This window comes from Scardinius erythrophthalmus, assembly GCF_964197995.2.
Source record: "Scardinius erythrophthalmus genome assembly, chromosome: 6".
NCBI classification, from domain to species: Eukaryota; Metazoa; Chordata; class Actinopteri; order Cypriniformes; family Leuciscidae; genus Scardinius; species Scardinius erythrophthalmus.
Window position 1 is genome coordinate 3,592,408 of NC_138226.1, and position 15,217 is coordinate 3,607,624.

General features: G+C 38.5%; 1 protein-coding gene across 1 annotated transcript in view; it reads right to left on the reverse strand.

The window, feature by feature from the left end:
* Nucleotides 1-15,217, reverse strand: part of baz2bb (bromodomain adjacent to zinc finger domain, 2Bb) — a 95,056-nt gene that overhangs the window by 28,353 nt on the left and 51,486 nt on the right. The window contains exons 5-13 of the mRNA XM_081367777.1: nt 12,583-12,732; nt 9,974-10,131; nt 9,441-9,647; nt 7,715-8,056; nt 4,547-4,976; nt 3,370-3,639; nt 2,564-2,618; nt 897-1,005; nt 707-808 (exon numbers count right to left, since the gene is read on the reverse strand). Of these exons, the coding sequence (XP_081223903.1) occupies nt 707-808; nt 897-1,005; nt 2,564-2,618; nt 3,370-3,639; nt 4,547-4,976; nt 7,715-8,056; nt 9,441-9,647; nt 9,974-10,131; nt 12,583-12,732 (1,823 nt within the window). The remainder of the gene's footprint in view (nt 1-706; nt 809-896; nt 1,006-2,563; nt 2,619-3,369; nt 3,640-4,546; nt 4,977-7,714; nt 8,057-9,440; nt 9,648-9,973; nt 10,132-12,582; nt 12,733-15,217) is intronic.

The window sequence follows — 15,217 nt, forward strand, 5'->3', positions numbered from 1 at the left end:
CAACATCGTTTAGAAAATAATTTAGGGAATAAAGGGGGGAAATTTTATTATTGCTTAGATGGCTTATTTTATTTTATTTGATATTTTTTCATTTTATATTTAAAACACTTTAACACAACAGACAACAAAATTGTTCAGAGAATAATATTTTCTTTTTAGAAAAAAAAAAATATATATATATATTTATGATTTATATTTATTATTAGTAGTAGTAGTTGTAGTTGTAATAGTAGAATAAAAATGGCAATAATAATAATAAGACTAAAATTCTATTTTCTATATTCTATAAAATTACTTATTATTATTATCATTATTGTTTAGATGGCTTATTTTATTTTAAAATTAATATTTAAAACACTTTAACACCAAGCAAAAAAAACATTGTTTAGAGAATACAGATTTTTTTTAGAATAATAATAATAATATTAGTAGAAGTAGTAGTGATAGTAAAATAACACAATTATATCTAAAATTGTTTATTTATGTATTATTATTATTATTATTATTATTATTTGTATTACTATTATCACTGCTTAGATGGCTTATTTATTATTTTTTATATTTTTTAATCTAATATTTACAAAACTGCACACTTTAACACTACTATGTTACCCTGCTCCCCAAAAAAAGAAAATCAAATTACATTTGTTCAACTTGTTTGACTTCACAGTCGTGTAAAACTATAATAAACAGTGGAACAACGTACCTGCGGTCCATTTCTGGCTTCATAGAAGTCGCCAACCTTTATTTTAGCACTGAAGCTAAAGTGATCACGTGTAATGTTGCTTATTCCGTTTCTGGTCAGATACTGTGAGGGGTGAGAAGGTGAGATTAATAGAGCGGCAGGAGCATCGGTCATTAAGAAGCCCACACCGGTCGAACACAAGTTCTCTTGCCTTGATGACGTCAGGGTACTGTCTGAGCTTTCTGCCACACGGAGCAAAGTACGCCACCTCTCCCCTTAAACGCCCAGACATGTTTGTGATGCGCGTCTCTCTCTGCCATCTGCAAACAGAAAGAGTTTTCAATTCATGCTATAGACTCCAAGTGATGCATAAATGAGACAACGGTAAGTCAGTCATTTATAGGCGGAATATCCCTAAAAGTGGCAGGAAAACCTGTTTGTTCAACCATTCCTTTTAGACACTTTAGCATCACCATGTTTTCAACTCAGTTAAATAAGCTAGCATGTGTTAAATATGTTTTATTAGCTGCATTGGTAACACTTTAGTTTGGGGACCAATTCTCACTATTAACTAGTTGCTTATTAGCAAGGATATTATTAGCATATTGGCTGTTTATTAGTACTTATAAAGCATATTAATGCCTTATTCTGCATGACCATATTCTAGATCCCTTAACCTAAACTAAACAACTACCTTACTATTAAGTAGCAGACAAATTAGAAGTTTATTGAGGCAAAATATGAACTTAATAGTGAATATGTGTTTCCCCAACTAAAGTGTGACCACTGCAAGAGTGAGTGAGTGAGTGTGTGTGTGCGCATGCGAAAGAGTGAGTGAGCGAGAGTGAGTGCGTTTGTGTGAGTGAGTGAGCGAGAGAGAGTGTGTGTGTGTGTGTGTGTGTGTGTGTGTGTGTGTGTGCGCGTGAGTGAGTGTGTGAGTGAGCATGAGTGAGCGAATGCGTTTGTGTGAGTGAGTGAGCGAGAGAGAGAGTGTGTGTGTGTGTGTGTGTGTGTGTGTGTGTGAGAGTGAGTGTACGTGTGAGTGCGTTTGTGTGTGTGTGTGAGTGAGTGAGTGACAGAGAGTGTGTGTGTGTGTGTGTGTGTGTGTGTGTGTGTGTGTGTGTGTGTGTGTGAGAGAGTACATGTGAGTGCGTTTGTGTGAGTGAGTGAGAGAGCGTTTGTGTGAGTGAGTGAGCGAGAGTGTGTGTGTGTGTGTGTGTGTGTGTGTGTGTGTGTGTGTGTGTGTGTGTGTGTGTATGAATGTGTGTGTGAGTGAGTGCATGCTTGTGTGTGTGTATATGTGTGCGAGTGAATGTGTGCGTGTGATACGGCACGCGATGACTGGTCGGAAAGCAACGTGTAGTCTGACATGTTTCTCATCCACGACACGACAAGATTTTAGGAGTCAAAATCGCGTAATCTGACACAGTGACTATCGTAACAGACAAAACAATTGTGTAATCTGAACCAGGCATGAAGAGAACCAGCTGCAGCAGATGAAAGGCTGTTAATGATGCATGTGTGTAGTTCTGTCAAGTGTGTGCAGTCTTGTGTACATCATGTGGATTCTTGCATTACTGCGGCAATAACAAACCTCTGAACTCAAGGGGGCGATAGAGTGTCCTTCAAATGTCTGTCATTAAACCAGATGTGCTGTTGTTTAATGGAAGCTGCTATAAACTTACTCAGAGATTCTCTTGAAACTGTGGAAGATGGTTTATAATAACACCACTGTAGTGTATTGCTCTGCACAACTTTAAAATGCTGTATGTGTCAGAGGACGATCTAGGCCTAAAAGAAGTGATACAATGCCTGCAAATGAATCAAAAGCAATGCATCATAAGTGTAACATGATATGGCTTTACAGTCATGACCCACCCGAATTCTAGAGGTTTCCGTAGCGCACGTTCATCTGTGACTCTTCTCCTTTTCCCTAGGGACAAGGTAGATAAGCAAATGAATAAATCACAAGAAACACACACACTACCAGTCAAAAGTTCGGAATCATTAATGTTTAAGAAATACGTTTCTTACGGCATCAAGGATGCATTTATTGGATGAAAAATACAATAAAAACAGTAATATTGTGAAATATTATTACAATTTGAAATGTGAATATATTGTGAAATGTAATTTATTCCTGTGATGCAAAGCTGAATTTTCAGCATCATTACTCCAGTCTTCAGAGTCACATGATCCTTCAGAAATCGTTATAATATGATTATTTGCTGCTCAAGAGACATTTCTGATTATTATTATCAATGTTGAGAACAGCTACTTCATATTTTTCATATATTTTTCATACATGTGACACTGAAGACTTGAGTAATGTCTGCTGAAAATTCAGCTTTGCATCATAAGAATAAATTACATTTGAAAATGTATTCAAACAGAAAAGCGTTATTTCAAATTGTAATATTGCTGTTTTTACTGTATTTTCATCAAATAAATGCAGCCTCGTTGAGCATAAGAGACTTCTTTCAAAAACATAAAAAAAAATATATATATATTTCCAAACTTATCACCGGTAGCATACTTGCAGGTTTAAACTCAAAGTGAAATGACGTACACAATATGATCAGGACAATTTTGCTTCAGTGTTAAGATATAATTTTTAGAGATATTTATATAGATATTTTTCGTTTCAAGTTATTAATATCCAAAAAAACAATTGTTTACAATACCTGGGGGTGCACCCACACTGTAAGATGAGAAAAGAGGGCTGTGATTGGCTGAATTCCCAGAGTTGGTCACCATGGTTGGTGTGGCTGTGACAGGTGTTTTATGAACCTGTAGATTGAGGGGGGCGGGGCTAGTGTTGTGGGAGGAGTCCAGTGCAGACGCTGAGGATTTGTTGAGTTTGAGTGGTGTTCTGTCCATTTCTGAATCTGTGTCCATCTCTTCATCCTTGCCATCCTCATCATCAGAATCACTGTCTAAATTGCTGTCAGAATCTGCAAAATAACAATGATAATAATATAAGAGTCTGTTTACTCGTGTATGAATGTATGGAAAAATACACTTTAGCGGCATTTGGGATCATGAACATGCTCGCAAAGTTGACAGTGACACCATGATGTGTTGTGAAATTTGCATACAAAATTTATATTATGCTTATGTAAGTTTTCTTATGTCAGTTTCTCAACTACCATCTGAGGTTGTTTACGTTTATGCATTTGGCAGATAGTTTTATCCAAAGAAATTAATACGGTTGATTTCATACATTTTTGCCATACAATTTCACTGTGAATCGAACCCATGATCTTGTACTTTCCCACACTACTTCTGTATCAAAATTTCTAAAAATATATATTTTTAAAAAATACTTGCAATACTGTTTAGAAAATTTACAGTTTGTGGAAAAAGTTGCTAAAAAATAATTTTGTGAGTGTGTGTGTGTGTGTAATATGTGAGAACTATTAATGTTAAAGGTATGTTTTTACCTGATTGTTTTTCTAAGTATGACTATTTGGTGAATCCAATTTGGGTCAATTTGACCTGTATCAAAGTGTGTACCCATATTTTTAACATAACAATGGCTAAACTGCATAAAGATTATAATTTTTTGCCACTAAGGAGGACATTTTGAGTTTGAACAGTTTAAAAATAAATTTCATAGTACAATTAACTCTTATCTGAAAAGATAATACTTTACAGTTAGATCCTATTGGTTAATACCCTGGTAATCGAGAGCACAAGTTGAATTTGCTCAGCGAGTTACTCTGGTGTCGAATAATGATGCTCATTAAATATGCCCCTCTATCTGAGCTGCACCAATCACATCGGGTTATCTGATATAGGCGGGCCAGAGGCGAGATTACGACTTGACCTCAGATCTGAATGATTAATAATCACGCTGACCTGAGAGACTGTCGTTTGAAATGTCATTTTCATCCTCATCCTCCATTAACGAGTCATCGGAGTCTTTACTGTCGGGGAGGTTGGACTCCGCCCCCCTGAAGTTCTCCACCAATGACGGTCTCTCTCTCTTCGCCGTTTTACAGCCCTTCCCTCGGCCTGCTCTCAGAGCGAGACCGGGTGAGGTGTCTCTGGTGGTGAGGTTGATGGGGGTGTTGTGTGTGGGGCTGGTGGCACCCAGCAGTGGTTTATCAGGGACACGTGCACTCTGGCAGCGAGGTTTGGTAATCAGGGCCAGAGGAGCGTCCTGCACCGCGCCGGGATGATGGTTCTCATTAGGAAGAGACGGGAGGAACGGACTGTATGGTGATTCCTGTGCTTCTCTCAACGGTGGAGGAAAGGCTTGTTTGATCGACTTCTGAGGTAGTGATGGCTGATGGGAAAGAGAGCAGAAGTGAGATGCAATTACTTCATCTGTCATTCACTGTGACTTATTCACTCGCTGCCTTGATTTGCACAAGTATAGGAACATATACGCAACTAATATATTCAGAACAATATTTAGAATATATTGTTTTTATTATATTATAGAAGATTGTTTCCGTAATAAACAGTCAAGCTGAGAATTGAATTATGCATATGATATACACTACAGATAAAGAATGGTTGGTAAGAATGTTTTTGAAAGAAGTCTCTTATTCTCACTAAAGCTGCATTTATTTGATCAAAATACTGTAACGGTAATATTAAAAAATGCTGTAACAGAAAAAGCAACACCATCTGACCAAAAAGTATAAAAGAATTTAGAACATTCAATAAATCAGAATCAGTTCTGGGATATGTGGAATAAGAAATTTGAAAACGTATATAAAGAAATCCCATCAAAACAACTCAATGACGATTATAATGTGATCAAACAAAATCTACAAACTTATGAAGAGACAGTTAAAAATAATCAAAATCCACTTGACTTCCCAATTACACGTGAAGAATTGACAAACAAATTCAAAAGCCAAAAAGGAAGTTAAATTTAAGTCAAATTACTCAACATTACACTTCGTTCAGGCTGTTTTCCTGACATCTGGAGCCAAGGACTTATTACGCCAATTCATAAGAGTGGAAATGAATTGGACCCTAATAATTTGTAGGCATTTGTGTGAGCTATAATCTCGGGGAGTTATTTAGCAGTATTTTAAACAATAGAATTGAAAGCTTCCGTAACGAACACAATGTCCTGAGCTCGAGTCAGATTCAATAAACACGTGAAACGGACCAAAAAACTGAAAAATATTTGCATGCTTTGTCGATTTCAAAAAAGCATTTGATTCTATTTGGCATAACAGATTATATTACAAACTTTTACAAAGTGCTGTAAGCGAGTAAAGTTTATGACATTATAAAAATCTATGTATTCGAACAACAAATGTGCAATACGAATTGCACAGAATTCTTCACCCAGAAAAGAGTTATAACTAATTATTTAATCCGCTGAATGATTACAGTATTGGTTAAAAATGTTTGCTATACTCATTGAACTCAAAGTGATTAAAATTAGCTCAAGTGTTTAGCAAATTAGCTCATTCATATGCATTAAGGATGTATAAAGAATTGAAAGCATAAAGGAAGAGGCAAAACAATTGTTTGGTTATGCAAAATATATGGTTTATTGATATAGTTGGAACAGTCTACAGGACCTGGACTCACTCTACAGGACGGTGTGTGTGTGTGTGTGTGTGTGTGTGTGTGTGTGTGTGTGTGTGTGTGTGTGTGTGTGTGTGTGTGTCTTTCTTTCTTTCTTTCTTTCTAATCTTTGATAGTGTAATTCAGCCCATTGCGCTGTATGGAGGTGAGTGTAGATCAGAGCTACACTAGATGGGACAGACATCCAACAGAAGCCCTACACACAGAATTCTGCAAAATTATTCTAAAACTACAAAGGAAAACACCCAATAATGCATGTAGGGCAGAATTAGGCCAATTCCCTTTGATTGTTAATATGCAAAAAAGATCCTTCAAATTCTGGATGCATCTAAAAATCAAGTCCCACAGAATCGCTACATTTTAAAGCTCTACAAACTCAAGAACTGAACCCTGAAAAGAGTCTCCTCAGTCAGCTGGGTTATGATACTCACTAACCAGACTAACTCTACTAACGCTAACCAGTCTCGGACCAGCACTGCTCCTCACACTAACATCAGAATAAACCAAACTATCAAACAGTCTAAAAATACATATCTGGAACACTGGGATCAGGAAACTAAAACACAAAGTAAATTACAATTCTATCGAACTCTGAAATTAAATTATGAATTGGAAGAATATCTCCAGAGTGTGAGAGACACAAAGCAGAGACGGATCCTGAGCAAGTACAGGCTGAGTGTGTGTGTGTGTGTGTGTGTGTGTGTGTGTGTGTGTGTGTGTGTGTGTGTGTGTGTGTGTGTGTGTGTGTGTGTGTGTGTGTGTGTGTGTGTGATCCTGAGCAAGTACAGGCTGAGTGAACACAGCCTAGCCATTGAGACCGACAGACACAGAAAGAGCTGGTTACCCCGAGAGCAAAGTGTGTGTGTGTGTGTGTGTGTGTGTGAGAGAGAGAGAGAGAGAGAGAGAGAGAGAGACCGGCAGACACAGAAAGAGCTGGTTACCGCAATTAATTTAATTTGTACATTTAAATTTGTTATAATATTTTATTATCTTTATAATTATTCTATGTATTCCAAGCTTTGGCAATATGTATTATGTACAGTTAAGCTAATAATGCAATTTTTGAATTGAATTGAATATTGTGAAATATTTTTAAATTAATATATGTTACAGTGTAATTTATTCCTGTGATCAAAACTGAATTTTCAGCATCATTACTCCAGTCTTCATTCACATGATCCTTCAGAAATCATTCTAATATGATGATTTGCTGCTCAAATAACATTTCTGATTACTATCAATGTTGAAAATAGTTGTGCTGCTTAATGATAAAAAAATTATTTGATGAATAGAAATTTCAAAAGAACAGCATTTATTTGAAATATAATTTTTTATTATTATTATAAATGCCTTTACTGTCCCTTCAGATCGATTTAACGCATCTTTGCTGAAATTTTTTTTTCAAAATCTTTCAATAATAAAAGGAAAAGATTCTTGTGTTTTAAGGATAAAGGATAAAGTGAGCGTTACCTGTTTGAGTTTGCTGCTGTTGTTGATGGTCAGCAGGGTCTGGTCGAGGTAATTCCTGCACGTCTTCAGACTGGATTTCGAGGAGATCGGTGTGGGAGAAAAAGCCTGAGGCCGAGGCTTCGGCGATGGGGTGAGGGAAGGGGGTTTTGGAGAGGATGAGTGCGAGGCGGTTTTCGGGAAGGACAGAGGCAGGTCTTTATGGGACGGTGCGTCCCGGTCTCTGCGTCGCTGTGTGACTAACGCAAGAGGTTTTGCGTTCTCTGCTAGACCTCCAGTCTGGATGACACTGGTTTGTTTGCTGGGCTCCTCCGCGGGCCTGGAGGCCTGGATGTGTGATGGCGGCTGGGACGAGAGTGAAATAACCCATAAATAAGTTATTAACTTCATATTTTGCACAAACATTTTTTATAATAATATTTCTTATTAAAGGTGCTCTAAGCGATTTCACGCGTTTTTTAGGCCGAAACTATTTTTGTCACATACAGTAAACATCTCCTCACTATTCGCTTGATGCCTGTCCTCTGAACACACTGTAAAAAAACGCGGTCTCTGTAGACAGCCCAGAATTCAAAAACGGCAACAAAAACAAACTGGCCCAGCCTGGACCACGAAACATAACATACATGTGTTCCAGCCAATCACTGACAAGAATGATTTGGGGGTGGGGGGTTAGTGCGCGTGCACATGAAGGGGGGTGTGGGGGGTGGAGGAGAGAGAAGCATGAAGAGGAAAGTTAGCTAGAGGAGAGATGTCCTAGAAAACGACAACAACTAACGTTAAAATCTTATATTCTTTAGTATGTTGATATGGCCGACACACAACCAAAGAGACGACGTTCCGATGAACAAAGAATAGGGAAAAGGAGAAGGAACGCGCAAAGTCCCGAATTTACATCGGAAAAACGTTCAAAAGGTGGCGAGAACTCCTCCGGCAGAAGGGCTTCCAATCCCACATTCAGGAGGCTGTTTTTGCTGGACATGTGCGTAAATCCAGTTTGGTTTTTCTAAACGGTTCATGACTGTTTCAGGAAGCATGTAAGGGAGGGGGGAGGGGACGGGATGAGGAGGAGGGAGGGTCGAGCTAGCCTCCATTTTGTTTGACAATATTTCGAACGTCAACAAGAAGTGACGTCACCCAACATCGCTTAGAGCACCTTTAATGTCTACTAAATCAAAGGCTATCTTCAGAATAGATTGATATAAAAGGCTTAAATTGTATATGGTTTAAAACATGTTAACCAAAATACAAAGATGCCATTTTTTTTTTTAATTGATGAAAATGATGAATAAATAGATGAAATTTCTATGTATCTGTAATTTATTAGTAACACTTTACAATAAGCTCCCATTAGTTAACATTAACTAACAATGAGCAAAACCGTATGCAGTTAAAGTATTTATCTTAGTTCATGTTAGTTAATAAAAATAATCTTGCTCATTGTTAGTTCATGTTTTCTCAGATGCATTAAATAATATGAGCAACTTTTCATTTTAATAATGTATTAGTAAATGTTAAAATTAACAACTAAGATGAATAAATGTTTTAGAAGTATTTTAGTTGTTAACTAATGTTAACAAATAGAACTTTATTGTTAAGTGTTACACATTTCAGTTTTAGTTTAATTCATTTCATTTTATTTCACTTATATCTATTTCAATTTTTTTTTTTTTTTACAGTCTAAGCTTTAGATAAAATTAACAACACAGTTTTTCACTGACACACATACCTTTCGGATACCTTTCGGATCTTTTCCGCACTTTTCCGAGTCCACACTATCATCACTCTGATCATCATCATCATCATCATCATCATCGTCGTCATCCTCCAAGTCGTCTGAGTCAGAGCTGCTAAGAGCATCGCTTGAGCTGTCAGAGCTGGATGCTGATTGGCTGTCGCTGTTGATGGAGTCATCTGGCACTTTGCTATGAACCTTCTGTCAGGAAGAGCAATGTCAGTCGACAGCATCAGCCAAACACAAACCCTTCCAGTTGACATGACAAACTAAAAATAGTCCCAAAAAAGGTGGATGATATTTTTTTGACAGAAAGTGTCAACGGCAGTGAGTGGTTTCACAGCATAATAGCACGATATGCTGCATATATCAGGACAATATTAACAGTTTATCTACTAACACAAGTCAACTTATGTACTGAATGAAACATTTGATTTGAGTTCCACTAGAAAATATAACATACGGGTTTAGAACGACATGATGGTGTGAATGATGTAAATGATGATCAAATGTCATGTAATCCTTACCTGGTCCTTTGTTTTGAGTCTAGTTTTCTCTTCTAGCTGGTTCAGTGCTGGTTTTGGGCTGGTTTTCAGGCTTTTGGTCTGAACTGGAGGTTTGAGGGCTGGAGAGGGTGTGGAGGCCAAGCTCGAGTTTGTTCTTCCATTGACGGAGCCATTCAGCCCTGATATCATGTATGAAACAAACAAATCTTCAGTTACAGTGTGACTGTACAGTCAACTAGATTAAGCTGAAAATGAATGGAATTTTTTTTTTGGTTATATACCAAATACCAAGCTCATGTCATCTAACAACAGAGATGCCTGTGAAATCAGTGAGGATTATTTTCATCACAAGGACAGTAGAGGTGTAAATAGATAGATAATATACGATAGATAAATGTGTTTATTAACATGTCACAGTCACAGAGTATATGTTAAATACTATAAAGCATCAGCAGAGTGTTTCAGTCCTGAGGCTAGACTGAGATTCACAGTAAATACTTGAACGTAGACACGTCACATACTGCAGATGAGGATTAGTGTGAAGGAAAACAAATCTTGTTTACCACAGTTACCCACTTATTAAAAAGGAAAAACATGCTTAAAAGGTGCTGTAAAAGTTGTATGCCTTTTGCACATCAAATAAAGCAAACAATCCAGAAATGAATTTATGTCCAGGAGACAATTAAATAGAAAGCAAAAAAAAAAAAAAAAAAAACTGAAGTGAATACAAACAATTCAGCAACATGACAAGACAGGCATATGGTATCTCACATCAGAACATGTGCATGCCAGCAGACTTGACTTCATATATTCTGCTACTGTGAATTTTAGAAGGATAAAAGCAATTCTTCCTTTGTATTTGGAGAAAATTGTCATAATTAAAGGGCAGGATATTTATATTAGGGGTGCACATAACTGGTGCACATGCGTGGTAAAAATAAACGATTATGCAGCAGAAAAGGTGTAGGGAAGCGCTTTTGAGAACCAACATTTTCAGGGACAGGGACACGTTTACTTACTGGAGTCGGATTATTCTCCATCTCTGGTTAGATAGCAATCATGATGATAAGTGTGTTCATTAATTATTAGGGGTGCGACGGATCCGTGATCCGTATGGGCCAGGCCCCACGGTTCGCCACGCATGTGATTCGAGGATTAACTGCTAAGTTTAACCATCATAGAGGGAAAGTTTATCAGTTGGACGTGTTTTGTCTTGCCAATTTAAACATTCAAACGATTTTAAACCACAACTTGCACGCTGTTTTCTGTGCGCACAGCCTCACACACCCGTCCCGAAGCGCGTGCACGCAGAGAGAGAGAGAGAGAGAGAGAGAGAGAGAGAGAGAGAGAGAGAGAGAGAGAGAGAGAACGAGAGAGAGAGAGAGGCGCATTTCAGAAGCCTCGAACACCGAATTGATTTCTCTTTCGCGTTTACTTGCGCTTGAACGGACACACACACACAATTATGTCAAAATACCCGTCTCGGCAAGTATTCTCTCGGTTATGTCACAAGTAGGGAAGCACCGAAATTTCGGCTGGCAAAAAATATCGGCCGAAAATGGCATTTTCGTTTTTTGTCCGAAAGAGAAAAAAGGCTGGCTCAGGCTCATGCTCTGGCTCAGCATGTTTTGTGACTTTGCGAGCGGCTCTGCTTCAGAAGATGGACAACTTCGAAGCGCGTTCCACTGTGTGTGTGTGCGCTGTGCTCTCCGCTCCCTTCTTGTTCTGCTGCAACCTCCGTCTGTGTGTGTGTGTGTGTGTGTGTGTTGCACGCTCTGCTCAGTCACTCACGGCCCCAACGCATGTAAGAAGATTATTAGTTAAAACGTTTCAAAATGCACCTGCAGACTATTTTCCAGTTATGAATTTTGTCATTGAGGATTTCTATAAAATATTGTGCAAAAATCTCGTTCTCGTGAACCCAATCTCATGTCTCGTCTCGTGAGATAAGTGTCTTATCACACCCCTAATATCTACCATATTCGAGAGAAGGAAGATAGTGAGAAGAGCAGTCACGAGGAAAGTGATTACGACAGCTTGTAGGATAAGTGTGCATTTACTTGCGCTTGAACGGACACACACACACACACAATTATAGGATTGTAGGATAAGTGTGAGTACCAGCAGCATCTCCACATGCTCCCTTGAGAACCAGACCAAAAAAGTTATGTGCACTCCTGTTTATATTGCCTATATTATGGATCGGTCACCGTGATTTTGCCAAGTAAGACATGTTCCTGGATCAACATATTTTGTTGATCCTGGAATAATATTCCTGTCCCAAAATGTAGTCCTTACCCTATCCCTACCCCTAAACCTAACCCTACCCATAACTTTTCCCTAAAATCAGAGGGAAATGACAGGTGAATAACACTGATGTTGAAGCACCTCACCCTGGGTCTAAGCCTAAACTTGACATAAACTGTAAACTTGTCCCTCAAATCTGATTGGTTGATTGGAAAGTTGTTCCAGGATCAACAAAGGTGTTGATCCAGGAACATGTGGTACTTGGTGAAATCACGTTCACCATTATGGATCAGCCTTCATGATTGGAGCACAATGATGCCATCAAGGTATATATGATGGCAATTAATACACTTAATACAATTTATTAGGGGTAGTTAATACACCTTTGGCAGGAGTGCGTCGGGGAGTGTGAGACTGGAGGAGGGTTTGCTCATGGTTCAGTGACGATGTGCTGAATAATGCCGGCAGACCCAGAAGATGAGGAAAAAAGGCCGCTGCCCCTTGACCCTGAGCGTCTACAGAACGCCACCAATCTGAGGAAACACAGAAGAGCACATACAATTTAACATTTCATAGGATGTGTGTGACTCTCTCTCCTTAAACTGCATAAAGGCTTAAATAACCAAACATTTGTCGCCAGCATTCAAAGTTTCTCATTTTATTTGCATCGTGTTAAAGCCAAAAAGTGCTGTTTCTATATATTGTTCTCACTCTCAATATCAATAACACGTCACATAAGCACCTCACCTTTGCTTGAAGTGTCCATAAAACAGCACAAAAATTGCTTTAATTTATTCTCACGTGTGCCATAACCACAAACAAACTAGCTCATAAATCCTCAGTGAGCAAACAAATCCATACAAACAGCCGCTGACTTCATTCAGGAGTGATGCTAAATGATTCAGAGATACAGAAAACCCATCTTGTGATTACAGGCCTCTGTTGTGTGTTTTCATTCAGTCTAAACATACTGAAGATGGTGAATCTAAAGCAGACATCACATGATATTTTCTCCAAAAGTGGTTACACGGTTCTTGTAAACATGCACTTTATGACAAATAGTACAGCATGTCCAACACAACAATTAGCATCATATTAAATATAAGTAACAACCTTAAAAGCATCACTTTAGATCTATTTTAAAGTTTCAGTGTTTAATAAAGAGATCGGTTTAATCCCGATCTCTTTTACAGCAACAATCCTGCTCATCTGCTCCTGCTAAGAAAGAAATACTGCGTGTCGTGAAGCGTTTAAAGTCTGTGAGGGGCTGAAAGCGCTTCAGGAGGTTAAAGCAAAGCTCTGACCCGAAGCATTCAGGCCTTCATAAATGTCATGGTCTCAGTGTGGACCGCTGGACTGATGGAAAGCACTATAAAGGTGATGCATGTTGCCCATGTGCTCACAAAAACATGCGAAGTTCACATATAACATTTGTAAAAAATAACATTTTTAAGCATTTTCCCCATTTTTTAAAGCGACATATTTAATAACATTTAAACTTAGAAATATTTACACTTCACGGTAGTATTTGTTGTGATGCTTGTGGCCACTTTATTAGGTAGACCTTGCTAGTACCGGGTTGGACCCCCTTTTGCCTTCAGAACTGCATTAATTCTTTGGCATGGATTCAACAAGGCACTGGAAACATTCCTCAGAGATTTTGGTCCATATTGACATGATCGCATCACACAGTTGCTGCAGATTTGTCAGCTGAACATCCATGATGTGAATCTCCTGTTCCTCTGGACTGAGATCTGGTGACTGAACTCACTGTCATGTTCAAGGAACCAGTTTGAGATGATTTGCCCAAAACAAATTTCCCTTAAAGGGACACATAAAGTATTATGTTATGTTATTATGTTATGATTTGAGCTTTGTGACATGTTGTTATCCTACTGGGAAGTAGCCATCAGAAGAACACTGTGATGTGATCATAAAGGGATGGACATGGTCAGCAACAATACTCAGATAGGCTGTGGTGTTTAAACAATGCTCAACTGGTACTAAGAGGCCCAAAGTGTGCCAAGAAAATACATAACACACCCCTACACCAGCAGCAGCCTGAACTTCTGATACAAGGCAGGATGGATCCATGCTTTCATGCTGTTTACGGCAAATTCTGACCCGACCATCTGAATGTCGCAGCAGAAATCGACACTCGTCAGACCAGGCAACGTTTTTCCAGTCTTCTATTGTCCAGGTTTGGTGAGCCTGTGTGAATTGAAGCCTCAGTTTCCAGTTCTTCTGCTGCTGTAGTCACTCTGCTTCAAGGTTTGACGTGTTGTTCGTTCAGAGATGCTCTTCTCTTGTTCTAACAAGTGCTTGAGTTACTGTTGCCTTTCTGTCAGCTTTACCCAGTCTGGTCATTCTCCTCTGACCTCCGGCATCAACAAGGCAATTTCCCCCACAGAACTGCCGCTCAATAGATATTTTCTATTTTTCAGATCATTCTCTGTAAACCCTAGAGATGGTTATGAGTGAAAATCCCAATAGATCAGCAGGCAAATCATTGTCTTTAAAGCTGCAGTCTGTAACTTTTTTGGGTTAAAAATTATCCCAAATAAATTTTTGAGCAAGTACATAACCAGCCAATGTCCAAAACTCCCTGCTTGCCGTAGCTCGATTCAAAATGGTCAGCTTGTAATAATGTTTTTGACTCCAACGGTACTGGTGGATTTCCGCTGGTAATTCGAGCATGTCTTTGCGTGATTACATTCATCTGTCCACATAAAGAAGAGTCTCAGCTAGTAGACTATGAGTGTGAGGATGCTGGAGGTGGAGATTTATAGCCTTTTCTCACAGCACTTGATATAATTAAACTGAGCAATTTGATGGCGGATCCAGAAAGGTTCAAACGACGATCACCAACCTGAGATTTACCCGTTGTAAAATACAAAAGACTTCGGAGTTGCTACAGAAAAAAAGAGACTGCAACCGGCCCATGCGAAAACAAGGATAAATATCGGAAGGGCATTAAATGTAGTCACGCAATGCTGATGTTGTTAACATTAACTATTT